Source organism: Barbatula barbatula (genome assembly GCF_947034865.1).
Source record: "Barbatula barbatula genome assembly, chromosome: 12".
NCBI lineage: Eukaryota > Metazoa > Chordata > Actinopteri > Cypriniformes > Nemacheilidae > Barbatula > Barbatula barbatula.
The window spans coordinates 6,246,630-6,274,029 of record NC_136775.1 but is presented as its reverse complement, the minus strand read 5'-3'; the positions used below and the strand labels follow the sequence as shown (position 1 = coordinate 6,274,029).

At 42.6% G+C, this 27,400-nt stretch overlaps 1 protein-coding gene across 1 annotated transcript in view; it reads right to left on the bottom strand.

The window, feature by feature from the left end:
* Nucleotides 1-314: 314 nt before the first annotated feature.
* The window catches only part of adgrb1a (adhesion G protein-coupled receptor B1a), a gene marked incomplete at its 5' end in the record, with an annotated part of 54,177 nt that continues 27,091 nt past the window's right edge, over nucleotides 315-27,400 (bottom strand). Inside the window, 15 exons of the mRNA XM_079469420.1 lie at nucleotides 315-1,045; nucleotides 7,674-7,832; nucleotides 7,930-7,965; nucleotides 8,959-9,620; nucleotides 10,679-10,718; nucleotides 10,827-10,922; nucleotides 11,012-11,183; nucleotides 13,494-13,592; nucleotides 18,508-18,593; nucleotides 19,258-19,324; nucleotides 19,476-19,545; nucleotides 19,962-20,112; nucleotides 21,005-21,107; nucleotides 21,497-21,600; nucleotides 25,895-26,021. Coding sequence (XP_079325546.1) covers nucleotides 851-1,045; nucleotides 7,674-7,832; nucleotides 7,930-7,965; nucleotides 8,959-9,620; nucleotides 10,679-10,718; nucleotides 10,827-10,922; nucleotides 11,012-11,183; nucleotides 13,494-13,592; nucleotides 18,508-18,593; nucleotides 19,258-19,324; nucleotides 19,476-19,545; nucleotides 19,962-20,112; nucleotides 21,005-21,107; nucleotides 21,497-21,600; nucleotides 25,895-26,021 — 2,167 coding nt within the window. The 3' untranslated portion in view covers nucleotides 315-850. The remainder of the gene's footprint in view (nucleotides 1,046-7,673; nucleotides 7,833-7,929; nucleotides 7,966-8,958; nucleotides 9,621-10,678; nucleotides 10,719-10,826; nucleotides 10,923-11,011; nucleotides 11,184-13,493; nucleotides 13,593-18,507; nucleotides 18,594-19,257; nucleotides 19,325-19,475; nucleotides 19,546-19,961; nucleotides 20,113-21,004; nucleotides 21,108-21,496; nucleotides 21,601-25,894; nucleotides 26,022-27,400) is intronic.

Below are 27,400 nucleotides of genomic sequence, written 5' to 3'. Positions count from 1 at the left end.
GGTCCAATGAAAATCTACCATTCTCACTGACGTCTTTAAAGCATCCACAGGTCGGTGTGGTGCGCGGAGCAGCACAGTGGCTAAGATGTGGGTGCGAGTGGCACAGCTACTGGCTCAGAAGGGTTTTCCTGATGTGGCAGGTGGGCGTTTGAGACAGATTAACAGTCATATGTAGATAGCTTTGGGCACTGCATTATGGGTGACGGGCATCTCAGAAATGACGTTGCCTCTCACACTGCGTTTATATGCATGTGTTTTGTGTCACACTGATAACAACAACAATGATAGTAGTATTTAGAATTCGTTTTTTATTTGATTTATTCACTTGTCTTGCCTGATTCCTGCCGGGCAGTTTGAAAGCATTCTGAAATTTTTCTCACCCATAACAAACCTATTATGACGTGTGTGTTTGTGTATATCCAGAAGTGTAAGAAATTGAAGGCCACTCACTAAGGCTCATCTGCTCTTAGCCTGAATTTCTGTCTGTCACTCCCGATGTTCCCATAGCAACATCCCAGAATGCCAAAGAGGGTGACCACTCAACTTGCCCAGTTCGTTCAGCCATTCCTGGAAGTGCCAGCTCATTACCATAGCAACAGGCACAGACCTGCATTTCTCAAAAGTGTTCTGATTCGCTTTGACATAAAGGAAAAGGCCATTCCAAGATAAAAAAATTGCACAGCCACATTTCCATGTTGCATTCTTAGACTCTCTTGCTTCACTTCTCTCTCTCTCTCTCACATATTTTTGGTCCTCCACACACTCTTGCCCACATTATATTTCATCTTTTCATCCTTTTTCCCTGCAACTAGAGTTTTTTCTGTTTGTCAGATTTGTTTGTGGGGGTCATTCAGACCTCCGTCTGCAGGTCCATGATCTCCTGGCCCACCAGAGGGATGGTGGCGCTGGCCTTCTCCCACTCCACCGCTTGCATCTCTAGAGGAGAGGCCTGTAGGGGTTCCAGCTCCTTACGCACCCATGACGGAGGAGAGTGGGTCTTCCTGATTCCCTCCCACGCTCGCTTGCTGGGAGTCTGCTGCTTGTCCTGCATTAAAAGAAAGATTTGTTAGTAAGAATGTCTAGAATGAGGGATGTACAGAACATTCTGAGTCATATTTCAGCCCAAAGTTAAAAGATAATTTGCTTGTATATTATATATATATATATGTATATTTGGCAATTTGAATATATTTATGTATTGATTTTTAACAACATATATTACCATATATTTTTTAATTATTTATTTATATAACAATCTTAACTCAGCCTTTACATGAATACATATTTAAATTGGCAATTATATATATATTAATCATATAATCATGCATTCTGACTTCTTTTCAGTGTTAAACGTGCTGTCTTCTCATGCTTAACATGGTCAACTTGTCAAAAACGAGTTGGACATATTACGAAAGCACGTGGCACACCCACGCATAAACCATGGAGAGCGGGCGAAGGAGCACGCTCACAAGTCAATTTTACTTGTGTGCAGGAGAAAGAGAGAGCGAGCACTATGTTTGCAAAGTTCAGCTGTGTTTGTTTGTTCACTGCATTTGGGTGATGAATGTTGTATAAACGCTGGATTTAACGCTGGATTTGGAGATCGTTTGAAACTGATAGGTGGGGCGGTGGTCCCAGCGATAAAAGATTCTGGACATGAACGTACTCGGTTACTTACGTAACCTCGGTTCCCTGAGATACGGGAACGAGTACTGCGTAGCAGGACGCTATGGGGAAAACTCCTTTTTCTCCGATGACTGAAGCAATTCAAAAGCGCAGTGAAAACTGCACGGTGATTGGTTGGAAAAAAGCAGAGCTTTAAACCAATCGTAGCGGAGCTGCCGGACCAATGGCGATGGCACCCGCCAAAATGGGCGGGGCTTATGGCTATATAAGCGGACACATCGCCGTAGGGTCTTCAGGTTACTTCGACTGAAGCGACGACACAGCAGCTCGTAGCACGGCAAGGAACGCAGTACTCGTTCCCGTATCTCAGGGAACCGAGGTTACGTAAGTAACCGAGTACGTTCCCTATCGATACTTCACTCGTACTGCGTAGCAGGACGCTATGGGGAACAAGTATAATCACGCCGTGCTACAGATGGAACGAAAAACATAAATGGTCTCGGAGCCTGGGCTCGGAGACGGAGTAAAGCAGGGAAACCCTGAAAGCGGTAGAGGCCAAGCTAGAAGGTGGCCTAGACCGGTTATCGTCCCAAAGTAATTAAGTGCTGGCGTGGCCATAGCCATGGCTCAGCGACCTAATTCAAGCAGAAAGGACCCGGGCCTGAAGGGCCGGAACGTCCAGGTTATAAAACCTTGTAAAAGTGGACGGCGAAGCCCAGCAGGCCGCCGCACAGATATCTTTTATAGAGACACCGCTATACCACGCCCAGGAAGAGGCAACGCCTCTAGTGGAATGGGCTCTAATTCCCGTGGGGCATTGAAGGCCCAAGGAAGAGTAAGCCAGCGATATAGCCTCAACTATCCACTTCGATAGTCTATGTTTCGAGACCGAGGACCCTTTGGTGCGGTCACCGAAGCACACAAAGAGCTGTTCCGACCGTCTGAATGGGGCGGAGCGCTCAAAGTATATTCTTAACGCTCTGACTGGGCAGAGCAGACTAAGCTCTGGATCCCGCTCTGAGGAGGGGAGAGCAGAGAGCGAAATAACCTGTGCTCTGAACGGAGTAGAGAGCACCTTAGGTACATAGCCATGTCTTGGTTTGAGAACGACTCTGGCGTCGCCAGGCCCAAATTCCAGACAGGATGAGCTCACAGAGAGAGCCTGTAAGTCACTCACACGCTTCACCGATGCTAAAGCGAGAAGCAGAGCGGTCTTGAGCGTCAAAGGACGGAGGTCCGCAGATAGCAGCGGCTCAAAGGGAGGACCCTTTAGAGCCCTCAGGACCGTGGGCAGATCCCAAGAGGGAACTGTAAGAGGGCGAGGGGGGTGTAGCCGCCTGGAGCCCTTCAGGAAACGAACGACAAGATCGTTCTTGCCCACTCCTTGTCCTCCGATGTGGGTATGTGAGGCTGAAATAGCCGCCACATAGACCTTGAGTGTGGAAGGGGCACGGCCGTTATCCAACAACTCTTGTAAAAATGACAGTATCAGTGATACGTCACAGGACACTGGGTCAGCGCCGCGTGTTGTACACCAGGAGGCGAAGACAGACCATTTGAGGGCGTAGAGGCGTCTAGTAGACGGAGCTCTAGCTTGTGATACGGTGTTCAGTACGCTCTCTGGGAGGTCCGTAGGCTCCCGTCGAGAGGCCAAAGGTGCAGAGCCCACAGCTCTGGCTGGGGGTGCCATATCGTGTTCCCTGCCTGAGAGAGGAGGTCCCGCCTCAGGGGAATGGGCCACGGGGCTGCTATTAGCAGCTGGGAGAGATCTGCGACCCAAGGCTGGTTCGTCCACAGAGGGGCTACCAAAAGCACTCGGTGAGCTTGATCCCTGATTCTCCTGATCGTCTGCTGCAAGAGCGCGATCGGGGGAAAAGCATAGAGGAGCCGGTTGGGCCAAGCGTGGGCCAAGGCGTCCTTGCCCTTCGAGAAGTACGTCGGGCAGTGAGTATTGTCTTCTGAGGCAAAAAGGTCGACTTCTGCCTTGCCGAAGAGTTTCCAGATTTGTTGAACCGACATGGGGTGGAGCGTCCATTCGTCTGAAGGAACATTGCTCCGAGATAGCATATCTGCTCCCCGGTTCAGTTTGCCTGGAAGGTGAGTTGCCCTCAGTGAGCGCAGATTGGACTGGGCCCATTCCAAGAGGTGAGAAACTAGGGAAAAAAGGCGTCTTGAGGAGAGGCCTCCCTGGTGATTTATGTAAGATACTACCGTCATGCTGTCTGATCGGACTAAGACGTGACGATCTTTTAGCACCGGTAGGAAGTAGCGGAGGGCCAACCATACTGCCTGCATTTCCTGGTAGTTGATATGGAGGCTTCCTTCCTGGTTCGACCAGAGGCCGAAGGCCGGGTCGCCATCGCACAGAGCCCCCCAACCCGTGTTGGAGGCGTCTGTCGTGACCACTTTCCGACTGGATGTGGAGCCCATGGGCACACCCTGCTCTAGCCAAAGGGGATCTTTCCACGAGGCTAGGGCGGTTACGCAGGCTTGATTCACCACAACACGCAGTCGACCAAGACGCCAAGCGTGTGGAGGAACTCTGGGCTTCAGCCAGTACTGGAGGGGGCGCATCCGGAGGATGCCCAGACTCAGTACCTGAGATGCAGAGGCCATCAGACCTAGCATTTTCTGAAAAACCCTGAGGGGGCGTGAAACCCCGGGTGTGAATGAGGCCGCGAGCCGTCGAATGACCAGAGCTCGGTCTGGAGAAATTCTGGCGGTCATGCGTTTTGAGTCGAAGACTGTTCCCAGGAACAAAATGTTTTGGCTGGGTGACAGTGCGCTCTTGGCAAGATTGATCCTGAGTCCCAGGCACTCCAGGTGGCTGAGGAGGAGGGATCTGTGAGACTTTAGCTCGTCCTCCGACTGGGCTAGAACAAGCCAGTCGTCGAGGTAATTCAGAATGCGGATTCCCTTCTGTCTGAGAGGGGAAAGAGCCGCGTCCATGCACTTCGTGAAAGTGCGGGGAGCTAGAGAAAGTCCGAATGGAAGGACCGTGTATTGATAAGCAATTCCCTCGTAGGCGAATCTCAAGAATCGTCTGTGACGAGGGGCTATCTGAATGTGGAAGTAAGCATCTTCCAGGTCCAGGGAGAAGAACCAGTCCTCTGGGCGTATTTGCGAGAGGATCTGCTTCATCGTGAGCATCCTGAAGCGCCGTTTCATAAGGGCGTGATTCAGATGCCTGAGATCGAGGATGGGGCGGAAGCCGCCGTCCTTCTTTGGTACTAGAAAGTACCGGCTGTAGAAGCCTGACTCGATTTGGTCTGGGGGAACCATTTCTATGGCTCTTTTTCCCAGTAAATTCCTCAACTCCGTGCGCAGAACGTGAGAATTTGAGTCCTGCACTCGGGTGGGGACGACCCCGCGAAAGCGCGGGGGTCGACGAGCAAACTGGAGTGAATATCCTTGGGATATTATTTCCAGAACCCAGTCTGATACCCCGGGGATGGCTCTCCAGGCCTTGGCCCGGGTGGCAAGGGTTTGGGTGTAAAGAGGAGATACGCCGCCTTTTGGGGGCTTGACTCCCAGGAACAATGGAAGAGGAAGTTTGCTCTTTTTTTGACAAAGTTTGTGTTTTATTAAACATTTTGCAGAATGTGGTGTGGGCGTTAGAAAAGGCCCCGCACTTCCAACATTGCATTTTAATAAAACATTTTTGCCGGCACCCGGAACTGAACGGGGTGACCTGGCAGACATGAGAGCAGTCTTTGAAGGAGGGCCGGCTGGAGCGGGCCCTGTAGCCTTCCTCTTCCTCGCATCGGGCTCAGGATGGGGCCTGAGGCGCGGGGTCCAGCGTGATCTTTGGCCGGGGACCTTGTCGCTGAGGATGCGGGAAGCGCCGTCCAGATCGGGAGCGCTGACGGCTGTCAGCTCCCGAAGCCTTCTGAGCAGCAGGGGTTCTTACCGGCTGTTGCGTCGAGGCTGGCTTAGGATGGCTCGCCACCGGCCGAGATCCGGGTCTTTTAGGCAGAAAGTGCCTCATGGCTTGCGAAGACTTCTGCGCTGCCGTGAAGCGTTCTGCGAAACCCTCCACCGCCGGTCCGAAGAGGCCGGTCGTGGAAATAGGAGCATCCAGGAAGGGGACCTTATCCGCATCCTTGATCTCCGTGAGCGTCAGCCATAGATGACGCTCAAGCACCACCAAGCTGGCCATGGATCTGCCTATCGCCTGGGCCGTGGCCTTGGTGGCGCGTAGAGCAAGATCCGTCGCGCTCCGTAGCTCTCTGAAGAGCGCAGGGTCAGGGTCGGACTCATCCATGCCTTGGAGGAGCTTGGCCTGATAGACCTGGAGCACAGCCATGGAGTGAAGCGCTGAAGCCGCCTGGCCTGAGGACGAGTATGCGCGTCCAGCGAGGGCCGAGGTGGTCCTGCACGGCTTGGAAGGATGAGACGCTTTAGCCCTCCATCCGATGGCTGCGGGCGGACACAGATGTGCGGCCACAGACTCATCGAGGGGGGGTAGCTTCTCGTATCCTTTTTCCTCTGCGCCGTCCACGGAGGTGAGCGCAGAGGAGGAAGAAGGTCGAAGACGGGCCGAGTAGGGGGCGCGCCATGACTTCGTGAGTTCGCCGTGAACTTCTGGAAAGAACGGTGAGTTACGTTGACGAGGAGCCTGACGGCGCCCCGGCAAAAACCACTCGTCCAAGCGGCTGCGAGAGGGTTCCTCTGGGGGAGACCACTCCAAACCCAGCTCGTTAACCGCCTTCGTGAGGACCCGGAAGAGCTCGGAGTCCGCACTGGGGGCGTGTCCGCCGGGTTCTGGAGACGGCGAGGGGGCGGGGTCATCCAGCGAGCCCGCTAACTCCTCCCCGTCTGAAGCCGCTAACGACATGGCGTCGTCATCCTCCGGTTCGTTTCCACCGAACGAGATCATGTCACAGGCGGCCGCCAGTGGACGCTGATCTGTTCGGGTGAAACAAACCGGGGAAACATCTCTCTGCGGGGAAAGCGAGGCACGGCGTGCCGGCGTGAGCTCGCGTTTCCCCGAGCGCTTAGCTCCTCTACCCCGCTGCTTCTGTCGCACAGAGTCCTGTGCGAGCAGCGGCGGCGGAGATCGAGGGGCGGAGTCACTCTCTGAAAAGAAAGCTATCCGCGAGCGCAGAGAGGAGAGACTCATACTCTCGCAGTGAGAGCATTCCGTCTCTTTTAGCGCGTTCTCTGCATGGGAGAGACCCAGACATGAAACGCACTCGTCGTGACCGTCGACAGCGTGCAGGAAAACCCCACACGAGCGACAGGGACGACGCGGCATTGTAGCGCAGTGAAAACTGCACGTAAATGCCGCAGGAAATTTGCTCTAAACGCTCTCTGAAAAGAAAGCGTGAAAATTGCTCTTTAGATTCGCCGGATAGCGGCAGGGAAAAGACCGGCTGGATCGCTAAGCCGCTCACACGCGAAGACGCCAACAGAAGCCGCCGGAGCGAAGCCGCTGATGAATCCGCTGGAGCGAAGGCGCTGAGCCGAAGGTCGAATCCGCTGCAGGTGCTCTCTCGACGGCGAAGCAGTCAGTCTCGGGAAGCGAAGACGAGTCGTCGCTGAAGGAGAAGAGATCTGAAGACCCTACGGCGATGTGTCCGCTTATATAGCCATAAGCCCCGCCCATTTTGGCGGGTGCCATCGCCATTGGTCCGGCAGCTCCGCTACGATTGGTTTAAAGCTCTGCTTTTTTCCAACCAATCACCGTGCAGTTTTCACTGCGCTTTTGAATTGCTTCAGTCATCGGAGAAAAAGGAGTTTTCCCCATAGCGTCCTGCTACGCAGTACGAGTGAAGTATCGATAGGGAACCGCACGCCGTAAGTGAAACTGTTTTCTTGGCAATGAGAAATTCAATGACACGTGTTGCATCAAAACAATTTATCTTTTGATTTTGGGGATCTGGCCTAAAGGAGGACTGAAGCCATGACGTTGGCTATTTCATGTAAATGTGCTTTGAAACAATGCAACTTTGTAAAAAGCCCAATATAAAACTTGTATTGAATAAATAAAAGAATGAAAATATAACATGGACACAAAACAGTTACAGGAGGAGAGATTCACTTACACTAAGGTTGGTTTTATCGCTGCCTCCTGAGGACACACTCCATCTCTTCCCAGTCCTTCCATCAACCGGCGGAGAATCTCTGTCCTTCTCTGCATGCTGCAACTTCCTGTTTAAGTCCTGGAACATGTCTTGGTGGCGCTTCCTCGTATGCATGATCTTCTGTAAGATAAAGCATGACTGAAAACTTTGCATAAATGAATCATTAAACACTATTCATATGTCCCTTCACGTACAGTAGTATTTTGACTACACTCACCTCAAAGTCCAGCTCTGCATAGCGTGATTTTCGTCTCTACAAGCAGAAAAAGAAGAAATGATGATTAAACAAATAAAAATAAACACAGTTGAGAGTACCATTAACACATAAGGCACTGTATAGCTTGTATATCGCATGCTTCTTCTGAGTTCCTGGCATGCACGCGCAGTAAACAGCTTGTGACCGCATGGCCTTTCTTTAGCCTGTCGGAGAGTGTCTGAGGGCAGTCTGACATTCTGCATGCTTTGAGCACGGTTGCAGCTGTGGACCCTCAGTGCATTCTGGGAGCTAGTTTGGCCCGAGGTAAGAAGGAATCTACGCTTGTCATTTGCTCCCTTTTTAAAGCAAAACCTGACCTTTGCAAAGACTTTCTCCTAAGAGGGATTCATTGCAAATGTAAAATGGCACAGTTTATGTAACTTCCTGTCATTTCTTCCTTTTAATACTGTGCATTTATCCTTCCATTAAATGTTTTGATGTGGCATCAGCGTTTGTTGAAACGGAGTCTATGTGCGTTTGGAGATGTCAGTTGAAATGTTATTCTGGGCAATGTAATGACACTCCCCTATACAGACGCCCCAGTTTCCAGTATTTTCCTTTTGTGCACAAATTGGGACACACGCTCCCTCGTTCACATTCACATTGCTGTGAATTCACAGGCAGATTGGTCTACAGCACGTCTCCTTGGACCAAACCAAAGTGTCCATCGGTCATTAGAAATAATCATGGCTGTTAAGAGAGTGGACGTTATGGCAATGCCAAAAATAAGTTATTTCAAAAGAAAACCTCCGGACGTGCTCCACAAGCACATATCCACTCCTCGCGCTGTTAGCCATCAAATGTTAATGAACAAAGATTTAGAAAGTAATTTAGAAAGCAGCTGTCACTGAGGTTCTGATTTATTTAAGCTGAAAATCTGTTCATACAAAGTGCAATGCACGGTGAACATCATTTACAACATACAAGCATATCCGCATCGTGGAAACAGGTTCAGGTTTGTAATTGTTGCGATGATGAATCACGTCTTACCTCCAGAGAGCTCATAGACAGCGTGGAGACCGTCTCGCTCATAGACATCATACCAGAGTTGCCCAACTCCCCCAGCTCGCATGTGTTGTTGGTCATCTGGGACTCGCTGGAGATGTTCTGCACCGTCTGTCCAGGAGAATCCCTCTCTGCGCACGAAATACTGACTCGATCGGTGGGCAAGCTTTTCAGCCCGAACCCCGGCACTGGATCTGATCCGGCCGTGTTGGCCAGGTGGATGAGTCTGGTCTGAGGTAACTGTTCGATGCCGATGTTGTACTTGGCGGCCTGGTCCTCCTTCCCGCCCTTTGTGGGCCTAAGCGTGTTGTTGTTGTTGGGTAAGAATATGTAGCCTTGGCTGGTCCCTCCACCTTCGGGTCCACTGCTGTCTCCAGGAGCCCGGCTCAGATCTCCGTCGAGCTGCTTGAAGAGTTCTCCATCACATATATAAATAGATTTGGCTCCGGGGAGCTCCGTGCTGACCCCAGCGATGCCACCCTTCTCGCGGCGCATGGTGAGTGTGTGGCTGGCATAGTCAGCGATGTTTTGCAGGTGGACTTTTGCCATGCTCGCAGGAAGAGTGTTGAAGTTGGAACCTTTCTTCACTGTTATCTGCTGAGAAGCCACCTTCTCCTCACCCTGTAGAGAAGAACGCTTCACGGTGCCTGCAAAACAGAGCACAAAAGTATTACGTGGTGAAATGAGAACCGGCAGTGAAACACTACAAATGCTTTTTAAACTTCTTTCATCAGCACAAATTATATGATCTGGTACACCGAAATAAAATTTTGCTGAATCATGATACTTAAATTTGATGTAAAACTAAATAAAGCTTAATAGATGCTTCTGCTGTACAAAAAGAAAGAGTTTTTTTACACAATTTGCTTCTGGGTTTCAACAAAAGCGACTCACATTGATGCTTTGACTTCCATAAAAAAGCATGGGATGATTGAAGACTTTACAAGGTTTTCTGATAGGAAGCAGATATATGTTTATATGTAAATATATGTTTGAGGGACAAAGCTGAACCAGTTTGAGAGCGTTCAAATGCTTGAAGAAGGGCTGTCTCAAGATTTTTATTTTTGTATTATTTTGGCCAATTGTTTTTATAAAGGTATATGTCAAATTAATTTTCAATTCTGAATATTTTGTGTTTTTTTGGCCAATAAATCATACTTAAAAATCAAGAGTGGGAATGCAGCGAGAGAGAAAGTGTAAAATGGGTGCAAAAGTGCAACCTTTTTTAATGGAGTGTCAACTGGAGTAACAAATATTAACGAAATTATCACTTATGTAGTATTCTTTGTTAATATCACGACTATTGACAATACAATAATTCCATGTGTTCAATGCACTGACACTGACAGGGACTTTCGAGAAATTACATTATTAGAACCCGAAAGGCTTAATTCTTCTTAAAAAAAACATCATTGTCATCACATCTAAGTCTATACTTCCAGATGTTTGCTTGATATGTCTTCTGGACGTTGAAACAGAATCTGATAGATATCAGAGAAGACGTAATTAGGACGGGCTGACAGATCTGACGCACAGCATGAACAGACAAGTCTTTTTATCTGCATTGTGCTGCACACCATCTAAAAAATTACATTCTCCTTCCAAAAAAATGCATTATACATCCTGAAACTAGCACTTTTCATCAAAACACCAGGCTGCATCTCTCGGGGGATGTCTAAAACTAAAATTACGCCGTGAGACTCACCTGATCGACAAGCCATGTCCACGTCTTTTTCAAAGTCAGTCTGGAGAACACAGGAAGCATGTTTCACCAAGACGGAAGATTGCAATTATGATTTTATGTTTAATAAAAATACACATGTAAGACAGAGCTTATTGTAACAGCAAGTCACCATCAGCTGAGCATGGCCATTCTGGAAAGATCCACCAGAGTCTCCGTTGCCATCTTCCTGGCGATCAACGACTCGACACTTCACCGCTTCTTGAACCTAAACAGACATCAAACATGCACATTTATATCTGTTGGACATGTGCATTTAAACATAAAGCCCTAGAGGTTTTGAACTGGTTTGCCAACCTCTCTGCGAAGGATGCAATGCACCATGACAATAACAAAGCCCTCAAGGGAGTCAAAGACGGCAAAAAGAATCTGGAACAGAGCCGAGCGGCGGTCCGTAATGGCCAGGACTGCAGACATCCAAGTGAGTGCCAGTAGTGGCAAAACAACGCATGAGCTCCATAGCGACGCCCTACAGGATAGGAGCAGAATTTCAGTCAGTATGTTGAGTCAAAACGATTAACTAAATGACAAAGAGGGCAAAACCAAAGATAAAACTCTTTCTAAAGAGTGACTCGATATTTAGAAACATCTTAAAGTTATGGAAATAGTTCATATCTATAATGCACATTGTTGATTTTAGGGGTCTTATAGGTGTTTTTAAAATTAAAAATGTGGTATTTAACAAAAACAGCATTCATATCTAAAGCTACACAAAAAGACAAATCAATGCGTTTGGTCGATACAGTTTATAATATAAGCTAGTGTTGCCCTTTTTGTTAATTATACTCTGAACAATATCAATTTACTCAATACATGTAAGTTCATCACAGTTCAAACAAATGAGAACTGGTGCAACGGATAAAAAAAAGAAGCCAAAAAGGAATAATGGAAGACAGAGTAAAAGGTGGACGAATGAGAGGTTGACAAATGACGGCATATAGACATCAGTGGATTTGGGGAGGAACTCTCCAGTGATGGTGGATTTGGAGGGAGGGGCCGACATGCTCAAGTTAATCGTAACAAATTTGACTTTCTTTATTCTAAATTACATTTTCTTGGTCTGATTCAGTCTTGCATTCGTCCTTTTAACACGCACACACACTACTCACATTCTCCCATACAGACACAAATATGCAGAAAAACGCCCAAATATCTATAACCCCTTGGTTTATTGACTACACTTTAACATGTTAGATATATAACACATCTGAAGCCGTTGACTGATTTTATTTATGAAGGGTAATGATTCACTCTGTACTCTTATAGCATGTAGAAATAGATAATATTTGGTTGTTATGGCTGATAACTGATATGATTGCCAAAATTATAATTCAACCCTGTTCTGCCAGGTTTTAAGCAAAACAGAGGGTTTAAATAAAACGTAATGTACAATAGAAAACAATAAAAACCAGCATAGCTAGCCAAATAAGTCCTGTCGGAAACACCTATACGATAATAGTCCATTACACAGATTATATTATATCTACCATCCTGTAGTCAAGCTTGCAAACACTGTTATCTCTATATGTATACAAACATACCCACACACATAAAACCATTTTAACCTACTCTCTGCTAATGTCAAATCAAATCTAAATGTATTTATAAAGCACAATAAAAACAACAGTAGTGGACCACTGTGCTGTACAATATCATACTAAAATTAGCAGAAAAAGTAAACATATGCAATAAAGACCGCAACGCAATGAGAAAAAAAAGAAAATAAATCAAACACCAATAAATAATGAGGCCTCCAAAACTTTAGGAACCGTTACAGTATATGCCAATTACAGAAACACACGGAATAATCCCTTTCACACATTACAGAAACAGCTGGTTGAAATTATCTCGTATAATAGAGTTAGAACGCCAGCCAGCAACACACTACAGTACTAAAGAATACCAGCATCCCTCATTATAGTCTCACAGTCAGATTGACCATTTTTACCTCGAAGATGTGCAATGGTAACCACAGTGTCTACCAAAATACAACGACTGTTACAGTAAAACTGTGGCCAAATAGTTTCTACAGTTCCAAATAGTGTCTAATAGTTTCTAGAAGAGGTAATTTGCAAAAATAGAAAACTCATTAAAAACAGGAAGTGTTTTTATAGTGTACATGTTAGATAGCTGTATTTTACAACCGAAGGGCACTTTGATTGATAAAACTTGGAATATACAATACCAAACACGGCATTAAAAATGTAAAACGAGAGTTATCGTTTTTGCAAATGATCCCTTTATATAATACACAAATTAAACAAAATAAAGCTTAACTACTAAAATAAACACTTTACTAAAAACAAATCCAGAAAAAGCTAAATTCCACATTATCCAATGATCGTTGGCAGATTTTGGACCTGATACATTGGATCGGTTAAGGCTTTTAAAAATCGGCCAGGCAGTACCAGTTACCAGCCAGTGTCATAATCTTTAAATACAAATTGTTTGAGTTTCCACAATTCTACTTGATATTTCAATCTGTCACTAATTCAATGTATAACTGTAAATAAAAAAGTAGTCTTTTACATGACATTTACTGACACTTTTTGGTCAACTACAGTATACACTTCAAGTACACGCTCATATTGCAATGCATGTTTTAACCCTACAGCATCTTCTCTAATGACTCCTGTTATAACAGCAAGGTGAGGGAAATGAATGAGGGGAGGAAACCGGAAAAACGAAAAAGAGGGGTGAGGCAAAAACAATGCAGAAAGAAAGCAAAACAGAACCAAAGGCAGAGCATCAGAATTGATAAATAATTAGCGGGACTAACATGGCGTTACTGGTAGCTGTGGTGGAAACGTCAGCCGAAGAGATAACTCCGCACTTGGCACATTTGAGCGTCATATTGTACAGTGGCACTGTCATCTGACTGCAAAGTCAAATCAACACACTGAAATACACATGTACACTGACATATAACCACACACGCGCACTTACTGCACGTACACCCGGGGTCCAAAATGAACACTCGACAATACAAGGCAGAACAATATTTGGGATACTACTGTTAATTTATTCACGATTGTGACTTTCCAGTAAAAATCACACTGACCAAATGATGCAAGCGATTTTAATAAAAAGAAAACAGTTTCACTGAACTGCTAGCTTTTTCTGAACGTTATGCTAAGTTTTTCCTCTAGAACTTTATATGGAATATTTCAAGTGTCATCGCATTAACAAAACCGTCTTACCGCACGCAATTCATAACTATTTTACGAGGTGGTTAATTTGTATGAATTCTTAATATCTCGTTTGTGCAGTTTTAGTCCCATTTGCTTTCTCGCAATTGATGTTGACATTGAGGTTAAGGGCTTCAGTATGCCTTTTTTTCAGTATGCGCTTTTTTACACACCGAACAAATTGATATGATTTAGCCACCTCGTAAAATAACTAAGAATTATCGTAGATCGGTTTGCCGTTTAGCAATGAGAACAAGTACAAATAGAGAACAAAATAGAGACTGTCTCATTTACAGTCAAGTCACATAAAATTCTATTTAATAAAAATAGTTTTCAATTTAATTAATTCAAATTTTCATTGCTAGGAACAAATATTTGTGGATGCACATTTTTTATGTCTTGGCACAATTTTGGCAAAATGTTCATTTTGGACCCTGCATACTTGTGCACACACGTATACACAGAGCTAGTGGTCACAGAATCCCCAATCCAGCTCGCACTCAGGGCAGATTTCTGTCAAGGTTTTGGGAAGCAAGTAGGAACGATGACAAATATGCTGTCACATCAGTTTTATGTCTGTATGTGCCTGCTTGAAAATATGGGACAAATACAAATATATTAACTTTACATGCAGTGCATGTATGTATGAAGTACCATCGCATATTTCCCCTGACAGCCTATGTAAAATACTCCTTGACAAGATTTTGAATCTGTCCTATCAATGACATCAATGTCTTTTTTTGCATTAGCATGCCATATGGAATTTGCTTGATTTAGGCTGCGAGCAGTTTAACCGTGCTACTCTGCATCTGTCTTTAGGCCCTGGAGAAAGACACGATAACTCAAATAAGCTGGCTGAAAAACACGCAAACATTCATTCGGGCTGACAGCTGGAGATCGTGCATTCAGACTCTAAGCTAAATCGCGGTCATTTTAGGAGACACATTAAAGGAAACGCTATCATAACTGCCAATGTCCCGTGAGCAGGTGAACGTTGCATCTATGTGGAAAAGAGATGAGAAGCAGTAGGTCCTAGCCATATAAGGCTAAGCTTCAAATGTTATTGTTCAGTGGTGGCTCTGTCACATCTCGGGGGGACTTTACTGTATTCCTAGATATCGGTGCTTTCCTTCCAAAAACTTTGATGTCCGAATTTGCTGTTTTTCAGGAAATGGAAACACCACTGTATTTTATAAATGATTAAATGCTGTGTGTTTTACCATCAATTTTTAATTGTTTTTATTGGTCAGATACTTGCAAAACCAAGTGAACAACATAAAGGGTGACTAATAATGATTTACGCCACTTGAAATATGGACATACAAGGTTTTAGAAGGACAGCAGCGATATATCTGATTTAAGAATCAATGGAAAAATCAACATCAGTCCGCAAAGCTTCTCCTAAAATGTTGGTTGAATAATCGAATAATTCGAATATAACTAAACAATCAAAAATCTTGGTGCAAGAATATCAGGTGAAAATATAATTTTACCTCCACCTTTATTTGACTGTCCTTCCTTCAAAGCTGTGCAGCGGAGACTGATTCTGCATCTTTGATAACTGTTTTTTATGCTATGCATACATGCACCTTTAGACAGGGAGCATCTTCTGTCTACTCCATTATCCTAAACAATACTTTTACTCGAATCCCACGTGTTTTGATAATTGCAGATAGCGGTTGAAAATGTGTAACATTTGCGTATTTAACATTTACTCAAAAAATGTCATGCAACTGCTGGCCACCTGCAAAAGCACACTTATACGCATCAGCCTGGCATGGCAGGAAGTCGATTCATCTACTGGCAGACATGTAGATTAAAAACCACATAATGCAAGAAATTCAATTCCAAGCAAAAGGCCAATGCGACCAATAAAACCTCACTTGAGGCAGTGATATTAAAAAGCAATCAGCATTTTTTGAATTTACAAGACCATCTTGCTAGTCCTAGAGGTGGGGGATCTTCACAGATAGAACTGATAGCCTCCTACTCAATATTAAAACAACTTTGCTCATTCTTCTAATCTTCATTCTGACAGTTTATCATTTGTTTTTTCCTCGCCACAGGTAATAAAGTTCTTGCTTGATGAGGTCGACGGCAAAAGCTGCATAACTCTCATCTTTAATATTCTAAAACTGAAGATACTGTCAGAGCTCACAGGTATACGGAGTCGTCCAAAGTGCTGTTTCTGCACGCCGAATAATGACCAGCAGCACTTGTTAATTAGGTTAATGACAAATGCCCTGTTTAAGAACAAGGGCGAAGGCAGTAAAACATCCTCCCTTTAAATCTCATCACCCATCCTACGTCAACAGCAGTCTGCATAAAGTAAGTCTGCTTTAACAGAGAATGCACTTCGGTGATCTGTCCGCTGTAAAACTACAGAAAAAACATAGCTATCACATCTCTTTGAAATGCTAAATTATTTTCCATTATTGAATTAAGGTTAAAATTGACCCTAATGCTTATAAGGTAAGGGATAATGTACAAGCAGACCTTATAAGGCGTATTTCGCAATAACAGCCGGCTTCTTGTACATTATCCTGCTTAATATACGGCTACTTGCCACATGGAAACAAAAATGGACATGAAATGTGAATTTGAAATATGTTTTAGCTTATTTCTACCGAATGTTGACCTTCCGTGAGGGAAAGCGGGTTACTTTCGGTTTTAAGGTACCGACATTCAAATGTCACGAACAGGCAATCTGGTTTAATCGTTTGTAAATATAATGTAATACAATGTTATTAAAAAAACATATTAATATTTAATTTGATAAAAAACCTGTCGAATGGATTTGCTGCATCTTGGTTACCATGTGTTATTAGTTTTGAGAGGTTGTTATCTGGAAATAACAGACCTGCAAATGTTGCGACTGGCCAATCAGAATCAAGCATTCAAAAGAGACGTGTAATAATTGTATGTACGGTCCTGCTCTTATTGAGAACGATAAATATGTACATGCAACCACAAAGTAAAAAATACCTTTTTTACACCTAAATTAAAATAACAACCATAATAACTTTTGCTTTTGGACAATATTAACCAGTCGCATTGCTTTTTAAACACTGTTTTCTTCATTTCGGGAGACTGCGTTCTAATCCATCCAATCAGATAATGTCACATTATTCCCAATGAATATCCAAGTTTTCCTCAAGAATACAGATTGCTAATGGCAATTCACATTGACTTACAAATAATATTGACTTTGAAAAAATAAATGATGTCCAAACAAGACATCTCCATACTTCCTCAAGTCCACTCATCCAATACTCAACCCACACAAGCATTCCATTCCACCCTCACAAAAACACACTTCACACAAAAATTTCACTTAAATATTTTCATTTTCACTTTCTATCATAACTGAAACCATTTTAAATTGATGGAGTTGAAATTCTCCGTCACCCCAAAGGGAATGACTACAAACAAACTTGTAGTGCCAATTTGTTGTGGTTTGAACAGTCCTAAGGATTGTAGCTTCCTAATTATAGGTGGAGCTAAGGCCAAGCAGATCAGATTTAGAATGGACGGACCTGCCTCTCAACCAATCAGTGATGCATGGGAGGGGCAGAGAGGAGAGCCCTGAGTGTGAGCGAGGGGAAACTGTGAAAACGCTGATAAAAGTTTCAAACAACACAAAAACAAACATAATCAATCATAGCAGAGGCAAACACATCATTATTGAAATAAAAGAGAAAAGACTGAAAGAAAACAGTTGGATGCAGAAACGATGCTGGTGCAGGCACGCATCAGCCTGCCGGCAGCGGAGCTCGGCCCGGGAAAGGAAATACAATCGTGAGTCATAACATGAATAATATTCCTCTTCCCCATAATAAATCTCAGGCCACATTAATGTTGTAAGGCCCAGAGAGAGCTCTGGAAAGGTAGAAAGCGTGTGAATTTTGGAACAATCTTGAATCATTCCCATCGTGTAATTAATGGTCCATGAACCAGCATTGGACAGCGTTATATCATGAAACCCTTATAATGATGTCTATAATAACAATTTCGCTTCATACTTCAGCTGCAATGACATTTTACTCGCAAGACTAAAAAATGTGTCAAAATCAATGGATAAATAATGAGAAAGCCGCTCAGCCTGAATGTGATCAATAAAACGATGTGTTATGTAAGATTTCCTTTGCCGGGTTTTGCGTCTGCCCCTCAAATAAACATTTCACACATAGATGTGACACGGATGGCTTTAAACAGCTTTGCATCAAGATGCACACGACACCTAAAAACCAAGAGAAGCTGAGAGATGATTAAGCGACGTGTGGAAAATCATCAAAGGAAATGCAAAAAAAAGGCTATGAGGTGAGCAAATGTGTCATGTTGCATGTGACGGGACCAATAACCAGACCGTTGTTATCTCTCCCCATGCTTCTCCAAATGTCACATTTTGTCTTTTTGTTATTGTTTTGTTATTCAACAATAAAAAGATTATCTCCGAATTAAATTTGAAGAAATAAATAATACAAATGTGATCATTTGTGTCTTGTTGGAGAGGGGAGAGATGCCCTGAGAGGCCCGGCCACTGAATGTCTTTCCAGGGCTGGTTAGAGGTCTGCCAATGAGATCAATGAGTGCTCTGCGTCATACCCTGCTCTTTCCTTGAGTTTCATATCAGTTATTCCATCTTTGGACACTAGTTTATTAAAAACCAGAATCCCAATAACCATGTTAACCTGGTGAAGAGAAAGGAGAGAGGTGAACATACAAGTACATAACAAAATCCAGCCCGAGTGCAATTTGTAAATGTAGTAGTAGTATTATTTTCTCTGCATCACAAGTGGCCATTTTACATTGTTTTAAAGGATTTTGTAAACCCACAACCAATGCTTTGGCTAAATTTTCAGAAACAAAATGAATAATGGCCACTATTTTTTATATTTGTGGTGCACAGAAAAACAACACTTGAGCGTTGTTTCCTTTTAAGACTGTAGCAAAATCTTACAGTACGCTCCTTCATTATACGACCAACATCTGCCAAAATCAAATCCGTTATTCAACAAAACATATATTAACATAATACAGTCTAAACCCAGATAATGTTGAATCTGTCTGCACTGGTGTAATGAGCTGACTATTATACCCAAACTAAATTAAGCACACTTAGCATAAGCTGTGTTTAAACAGATCCGCTCCAGCACAAATTACACTGTGGAGTCGTGCAGGTAAAAACTGGAATCCCCATTCACTATCAATAGCTTGTCATTAAAGCAGTGGTTTATTTATTGCAATATTTTACAATGTGTCTGGGTGCAGCAATGCTAGCAACGTTAAGCAGTGATTCTGGAAAATTAGGATAAGATATTTCTATGAATGAAACAACAGAGAAGGAGACTGTACCAAAACGACGGCAGCGGCTGGTCCCACAAATGCGTACAACAGTCCGCCTTCCAGAGACAGCCAGCAGCTAACACAATGAAGGTAATAATGTCAGATGATAATTATATCATTCATGTGGCTGAGTTGGTATTGGTTGCTTCTGACAGGTCAAGTCATGTGATTACTTAACAAATGATCCAAAGAAAGAAAATAGAAGGGTTATTTATGTGCGGTCTTACTAGTTAACAGTGCCATATCCCTTTGCCTTGGTAAATCCAACAGAAATTGCTACAACAAGAGCGGGTAAACCTACATAAGGGGAAAAATTGTTAGAGATACAGTAGGTTGGCAGTTGAAAATAAAAACTACACAAAATATATATCTAATAATGTAAGTATATATATGCAGTATGTCTATAATATCGTCATATTTCGTAATTTAAATAAACTAAAAATTATTTTAAATGCTGGTCAACTTTGACAACACAATATGAAATCATTAAATGAGTAAAGTGTTTTTTTTTTAAATCCTGAAAAACAGCGTATTTGGACATACAAGGTTTCAGATGTTATCTAATAATGTATTAGATGGACAAGTTATTCAACAATTATGACCCACTCTTAATGTATAATGTAAAAAAGGAAGTTACATTTTTGTTTTTATGAATTCTATTTGATCACACACAATACATGCATAAAGATGGACAGGAAGGCAGGAAGCCTCACCCCAACCAAGACAGAGGAAACGCTTGCGAATAATGCGGTTTCTAAGACGGCCAGTCACGGCCATGTAAGATTGCCAGGCCTCCGTCAGAACCCAACAGAAAGAAGACAGGAAGAAGAAATGCAGAAAAGCAGCCACAAGAGTACAAACAACCTGAGAAAGAGAGAGTGAAAGAGAAATAAAGAAATCAAGTCCATCAATCAAAAAGGACAGTATTTACAAAGAAATAAGAAAAATTAAGACTTGTGATTCAATATTTTATTCAATTTAAAGTAGCGGTGCAACAGATCACAAACCTCAAGGTTCGGATCATGTTACGGATTTTGGGTTACAGATCGGATCGGCTCTAATGTAAAGGCTCATAATAATTTATTATTATAATATGAACAGTTTATAGAATTCTATAAAGAAGAAGTTATCAACAGACAACAGATATCAACAGATTAAACACTAGTAAACAGTTATTATTTATCTTTTAGGCTTATTTATTATGTTATACAGTGTGGACCCCTTAGGCCTATTTAAAAAAAATCAATATGTATATCAAATATATTATATTATAAACGTGCAATCAGAGTAAACAGCTGACAAATGGATCTCTAGATATCAGATTATAAATGTGACAAGTGCTATGATGGTGATCACGGAGTAAGTATTTCGACTGACTTTCTCTCATCTGGCACACGTTTTTTTTTTTAAATTAACAGGACTTTTATTTTGGTGATCACAGTATCCTTTGTCTTGTCCAATCGTAATGGAGAATAGCTACAAATGTCCTGGAACGTAGTAATCTTAGCATTCTTGCTAAATAAGTAAGATAAAATATCTCCAAAACGTACATTGTGAGAAGTACAATGAGCCAGAGAGACTTTCCGAACTTAACATTCTCAGCATTGAAAGCCAGTGTGTGATGAATAAACTTGCAGTCAATCCGCGGGTCACGTGCATTCCAAACCGTACAGCATGATCCGTACGAATCATGGATCAACCGCGAACCGTTTCACCACTAATTTAAACCCAGTTGTGTAAATGCATGTGGAATTACCTTGTTCCGCGTCTGAGTCTGTCCAATGAGTATGAGAGCATTGGAGGAGATGATGGACAAACAGAAGTTGATGAGGATGACAGAGCGCTCTGACCGGATATACCTGTTGAAGTACACAATGACATATTGAGCCAAAATAATTTGATGACATGCATTTTTCAAGCCACAAATGTTTTTATAAATACACAGCGATCAACACTTTCCAGCTAATAATAGGATGAGAAAAGCTAATAAATACCTTAACAAACCTTTAAAATCTATAAAACGTTAAATGAAAGATACAACATCATATTTTTCTAACATATACTGTTTAAATATGATGGCAAAATAAGTGTAAAAACAATGTAGAAGCTCAACAAGAACACTGGTCGCTGTCCGTGGTGCTGAAATCCATTCGGCTGCATTGCTGTGTGCTGATGAGTTTTCCTTGCTTTAAATAGAAGTGAAACGCACTTAAATACTATTTTAAATGATTAGAAGATCTTTACCTACCTCCAGACAGACACATAGATGATGATGAGCAGCAGCAGGGTGAGGGACGAGACCCCGCAGCCCACGATCAGAGTTACCGATGGAAGCTGGGTCTTATCCATGTTCTGTCAACACAAGAAATGAACTCAGTTAGCACTGAAAAACCCTACTGACACATCAGGCTGGCCGTGTGCTTGTCCGGCATGTGATTCGGTACTGGAGACAGCAGGGCAGAGCGGGCTGCTGTGCATGAGGCTCCAGCTAAGAAACAAGGTGAGATGAAGGTCACTCAAAGAGCAGAGAGAAAGGCTATGACAACCTATGAATGCAAGATCGCCTGTGAAGTCAGACAAAAAAGTAAGAAACTATACATATACTATCTAATTCTGAATTACTCATACACAGACCATGAACCCAAACCCTCAGATTTAATGCACGTTTGCAGGCTGGTGCAACCATTGTCTTGGTTGCCATGGTGATGTGGTTGTGAAACAGCGGCCACTGCAGTGGTGTATGCAGCATTTGCCATATACATATGTACTGTAAGTAGTAATGTGAGCTTGTCAGAATGTGTGTGTTTGTGAATACCTTCATTCCTGTCTGAGGTTAATAAATTAAGAAGCCAGTGCGCTACAGAAAAGCGACTAATCCATGTCTAGAAACGCTTGCCATTAAAGTGCTAATACATTTTTAATACATTCAAGCGTTTTGATGCTTAATGCTACTGAAGAATGCCGAGCGGTGCCTGGCATCCTCAGAGGTGTGGACTTCTTACCTTAACAGGAAAGACATATACGCACACCCAAAGATAATTGGGCGAGTTTATAGCCTGTCTTGTCTCCAGGTTTAATGTGCGCACAGGGCAAAGTTAATTAAATCCCTCTGATTAATCTGCACTGCAGTGAGGTCCCTACTGACACTCCAGAAAGAAATGTATCCTCTGAGACCAAGTTTGTCTCCTCCCAGCCAATCAAACACTTGACTAAGCCTAAGCTGTCCTGGACAGCAAGAATCCAGAGCAGCCTCTATTGAACCAAGGGAATGATTCAGTCTATCAGGGCAGACACAGACCCATAGCTAAACTAAGAGCAGAGTCATCATTTGGCACGCAAAGATGGGTCAACGTTCAGTCGATCTTTGCCATATGTCTCAAAAGTCAATATAAGCATATTTGCATACATTAAGAAAAGCCATGGAATCATAATTTGCAACAAGTAACCCCCTGCTCAGTATAGTATGTTAGAAAAAAGTAATGTATAGCAAAATTGTATTTGAATTTAATATTAGAAAATTAAACCCTGTCTTGAAAAAATGAACCAAAAGCATTATTAATTTTCCCGGAGGACTACTTTTGTCCAATTAAATGCTCTCTGGAATGTAAATATTGCAGCTCCTTGTGCTGTAGCTCCCGCCCCTCAATGGAAAATAGCTAATCGTTTATGAATATGATGTACACTTCTTCTTTATATAAAGGAAATATGTTAAATTCTAACCTTAACTGAGTGTTTGAATAGAAAATACACAACAAAGAAAAAAAACGTTTAACAAGCAAATACTCTTTGCATTAGTATTTAAATTAAGACCTATAGACTTTTCTATAAAGGGTATACACGTAACGTCACTTTTCCAGTGAACACCAAGTGAACACGCTCCTTTGAGTGGCAAAACACTCAGCAAAATAGCTACATACAAATACCAGGAAAAGCAATTCCGTGCAACATATCAGTGTCCAAGGAAACCTGTTTCCTTTGTAAGTCGTAAGGATCACTGTCGAGTCCAACTGCTTTTAACTTCAGCAAATAATTGTGTGTTTTAGTCCCGGTTTCTCTGTTTCTCCTATTGAAAGCAATACTTTTTTTGCATATCATGAGTAATGTATTTGCATTTTTTATACTTATTTTATATGGGACGATGGCCTTAATTCTGTGTGGAGTTTGTGGCCATCTTCACTGACCCCCTCCGAAACAGCATAACTCCAAGCTTCAGCTCATAAATATTCATTTCAGCCTAAAACAAAGCAATTCCTCTTATCAAACTGCTTAAGTTGGACTGCCGCATGTAAACCTCAGCTGTACTCAAAACTAAAGACATCTGTACAAACTACTAAACTGAATATTATTAATACAGCTGCAGTGCTACTTCTCTTGCACCGTTGTATTTGACATTAGCCTCATCATATTTTCAATCCACCACAGTTTCAGAATGTAGGAAGTGAAGTAGAAACAGAGAACGCTTGTTATTTTTTTGCTGGCTCTTTATCATTCTGAAGCTGTAGGATGCTAGTTGCCGGTGGGGGGGGCGTTGGATGGGCCTTTTGAGGTGGCAAGTGGAACTGCAGGAATAATTAGTCGCATAGCGGTGGAGGTCTGGAGCGAGATGAGGAGAGACACAGACAGGGAGTGGAGCCAAAGGGGAGGAAAGGCCCTTCCTTCTGCTGGCACACAGTAACACAAACGAAATCCCCACAACATGCTTCCCACGAGGCATGTGAAGAGCTAACTGCGACATTCCCATATTTCACTTCCTTACGAGCAAGTAGAGCAAGACACGCAGCCTACGTAACGAACGGCATTAGCATCTCAGCGAGGAGACCATGCAGATCATGTGGCCTTTACAAGTGCAAGCCTGAATGCAAACGCCAGTGCATCTCATGCATAAATGCATATGGGAGCACACTGGAAGACAGATCTGCAAAACAACGAAGATGTTTGTAGGATTAAAAAAATGTGCATGTGGCTTTAAGATGGCACATTTATTTTAAAACAGAGCTTTGTTTCTTACTGTAACACCGTATCTACACCGGACGTGGCACAACAAAAGACAATAGAAGAACTCATTATCATTTAAATTTTAGTTACCCAGTGTATCATTTTGTATTATCAGTGTATCATAAGCCGTGTGTCGTCTCACGTCGGTCGTGTCCGGTGTAGACACAGAGTTTTTTATTGAAGTACTGTATATATAAGGTTACTCAGCCTGATCTCACGAGAATCCATAGCTTTTTCATGAAGTGGCTAAATCGTACGATTTATCATAAACATACAATTATTAGAAAACGCAATAACGAAGACCTAAACCTAATGACATTGACGTGAAAACAGATTTTACTTTAACGTACGAATTAGACAATATGAAATCACACAAGTTAGCTTCCTTAAAATGTTTTAAGAATTGCCATAATATGGTTTTGGGGTACTTAAAGGTTGTATTTTTAAAAGCTCTACAAATGAAGATTATTTCTGTAACCTACTGTCAGATTGATTAAATCACTGTTTTAAAAATAAATAAGTCATGTCTGGTTGTCATCACATGAAGCCCATTTTCTGGTTATCTTCTCAAGAAAATAGAATCTAAAATGGAGAAGTCGTTTTTCTGTTACGATCCCTTTCTTTCCACTTGGTTTCCCAAATCACAACAGTGACTTAAAACATGAAAACAGCCAATCGGAAACATCTTGGCTGGGAAAACGGGCAAAGACGTGGCCATTGTTTTTGCCAGTAGGGTGTAAAGCTTCCTCTTCCTCTTTTTTTGGCTCGCTGGCTCATATCTGGGCCAGGCTGCACAAAGAGAGTGTTATAACGTCTTCTATAGCTTTAAGAACTTCCACTGGCCATGCTGTTTCCAGGGCAACTGGTGAATAAACTGCTTCAGAGGCAGTTTCCAGTCTAATAATAACTAATCACTCCGAATGAAAATTCAACACAAAGACGCTCCCCTTCCCTGCATCAAACCCAGCCAAATCTCATCATTTTAGGAAAAAAAGTATTTTAACACAAGACATATAGCTTTACACATCCACATCCCTCTAAGGCCCAGATGTACTGATGCATTTCATCAAGATTTACATTTCATGCTCATGCAAAGGCGACAAAATCACCGTAGCCTACACATTTTTAAAACACTAGAAACAACGCAAAGGCTATGCAGCACGCAACCCAAAAGATTTCTAGAAATTACAATAAAATATGTGGGAGTGTTTTTGTCATTCAAATGGATAAAAAAAATGAGCCTGACATCACTACATGTATGTAGATGAACAAAACCATCATATAACGAATGACATGCATAATTGTAAAGACAAAATGTATACTGTAATGCATGCAAATGCAATGCATATCAAAGCCATCGTGTTTGATACACCGTGTTCCATCACAGCAACATGTCACTAAACATCCATTGATTTTGTTATAAACATATACTTCCACATACTAAAGAAATGCAACATTGTTCTTAATTTGTTCGCATTAAATCTCTGTGGTATGCCGAGAAGAGAAAGAGGGGGAGTGAGAGTGGGATCTGTTGATACACAATGACGCCTATAGCCTAAAAAACGCCGTACATTTAAACACAGCACATCACACAAACGAGTCTTTTTACACTTGCAATGTTAAGAGAAACAAAAGAAACGATCGCACTTACCACATCGGGGTTGAGGCGTGCTAAAATGGCGAAGGTGGAGAGTCTGTCACACAAGCATTTGGTGGTGCTGGAGTCGACGGGCACGGCTCTGCAGCCTCGCGCAGACCAGGAGCCCAGCAACGACGAGCTGCGGAGCGGAGAGATACAGATCAAACCCTTGCGCGATAAAACCGCTGTTTTCCCTCATCCAGGATGCGCCGACCGCGACGTGTGAAAGCCGGAGCGCTAAAAAAACACCGCGAAAACACGGATGAATGGACGATGCGATGCGGCGCGCACCTCTGCTTTCTGCATGGCCAGGTTAGCTGATGTGGAAAAAACGCGGCTACAAAATGTCATTTAAAATGAAAGAAAATAACATTCCTGGGTTAGTTATTACATCATGGCTGGTTATTATAATGATGATAATAATAATAATAAAATTGAATAAAATAAACCTAAACAACAAAAATACTACTTCTAAAGGTTTCCTTTTTAGAACACCATGAACTGAATTACCATTAAAACCATTATTTAAGCCTAATTTCGTAGGTTTTAATGATTTCAACAAGTTGCTTTAAGTTGTTTTACATCTGCCAGATTACATCCCACCAATAGAACCAAACACATTACCAAATAAGAGACCATTGCAGTTTCCATTCAAACCAACGCATTATAACCATTAAATCCATTAGAATGGTTTATACGTTTTTTTTCTATTATTAAAATCTTGTTATTGGTAATTGCTAACTCACTGTTCAAGAATGTGTAGTATTCATAGCCTGCTATGGGCCTATTTCATGCCCAGAATTGCACAGTTTGTAATGGACATTAAATACCTTACATGGGGTATATTGGAGAGAGGTATTACCACAGACATACAAAAGTCCTGCAAAAGTGGGGCCACACATATCAAAACATAACGTGAGGGGTGGGCTTATGGCATGGGGTAGAAAGCAACAGCCTAGCATATATACCTGTACCCACAGCAATGCCTTTGAAACTACACAAAAGAGCAAAAACTGGGAACAAGAAAAGTCTTGTGCCTGACAGTTTCTTCAGATAATATAGAAATTTGCTATTTATTTATTTTTGCTGGTTAACTTTAAAAATAGCAATTAATACAAAAATTAGTTTTCTAAAGGCCAGTGTGGATGTGGCATGTGATGTTTTCATGTGGTTCAGCCGGCAGGAAGTCATACAAGTGGAGTAAAGAACAGCCTTTTGTACCTGTCAAAACTTTGGAGGATTACAAAGTGTGGAGGAGAAGTGCATTGGACCAGAGGACCGATATTACACTGGGCCAATGAGACCTGAAAACTTCTAACAGAGTCATAAACCGATCCGAGTGCCTGGTGTTTATTTACTATCAACTATTTATGAAGGCTAGAAATAGTCCTCATACTGTATTTTCAGATACAGAATAATGAATAAAAAGCCTTTGTGTATTTCCACTGAAAACTGGGAATAATATATAATACAGGATGTTATACAATTATGGTGAGGGGTTTAGACATCATAGCTAAA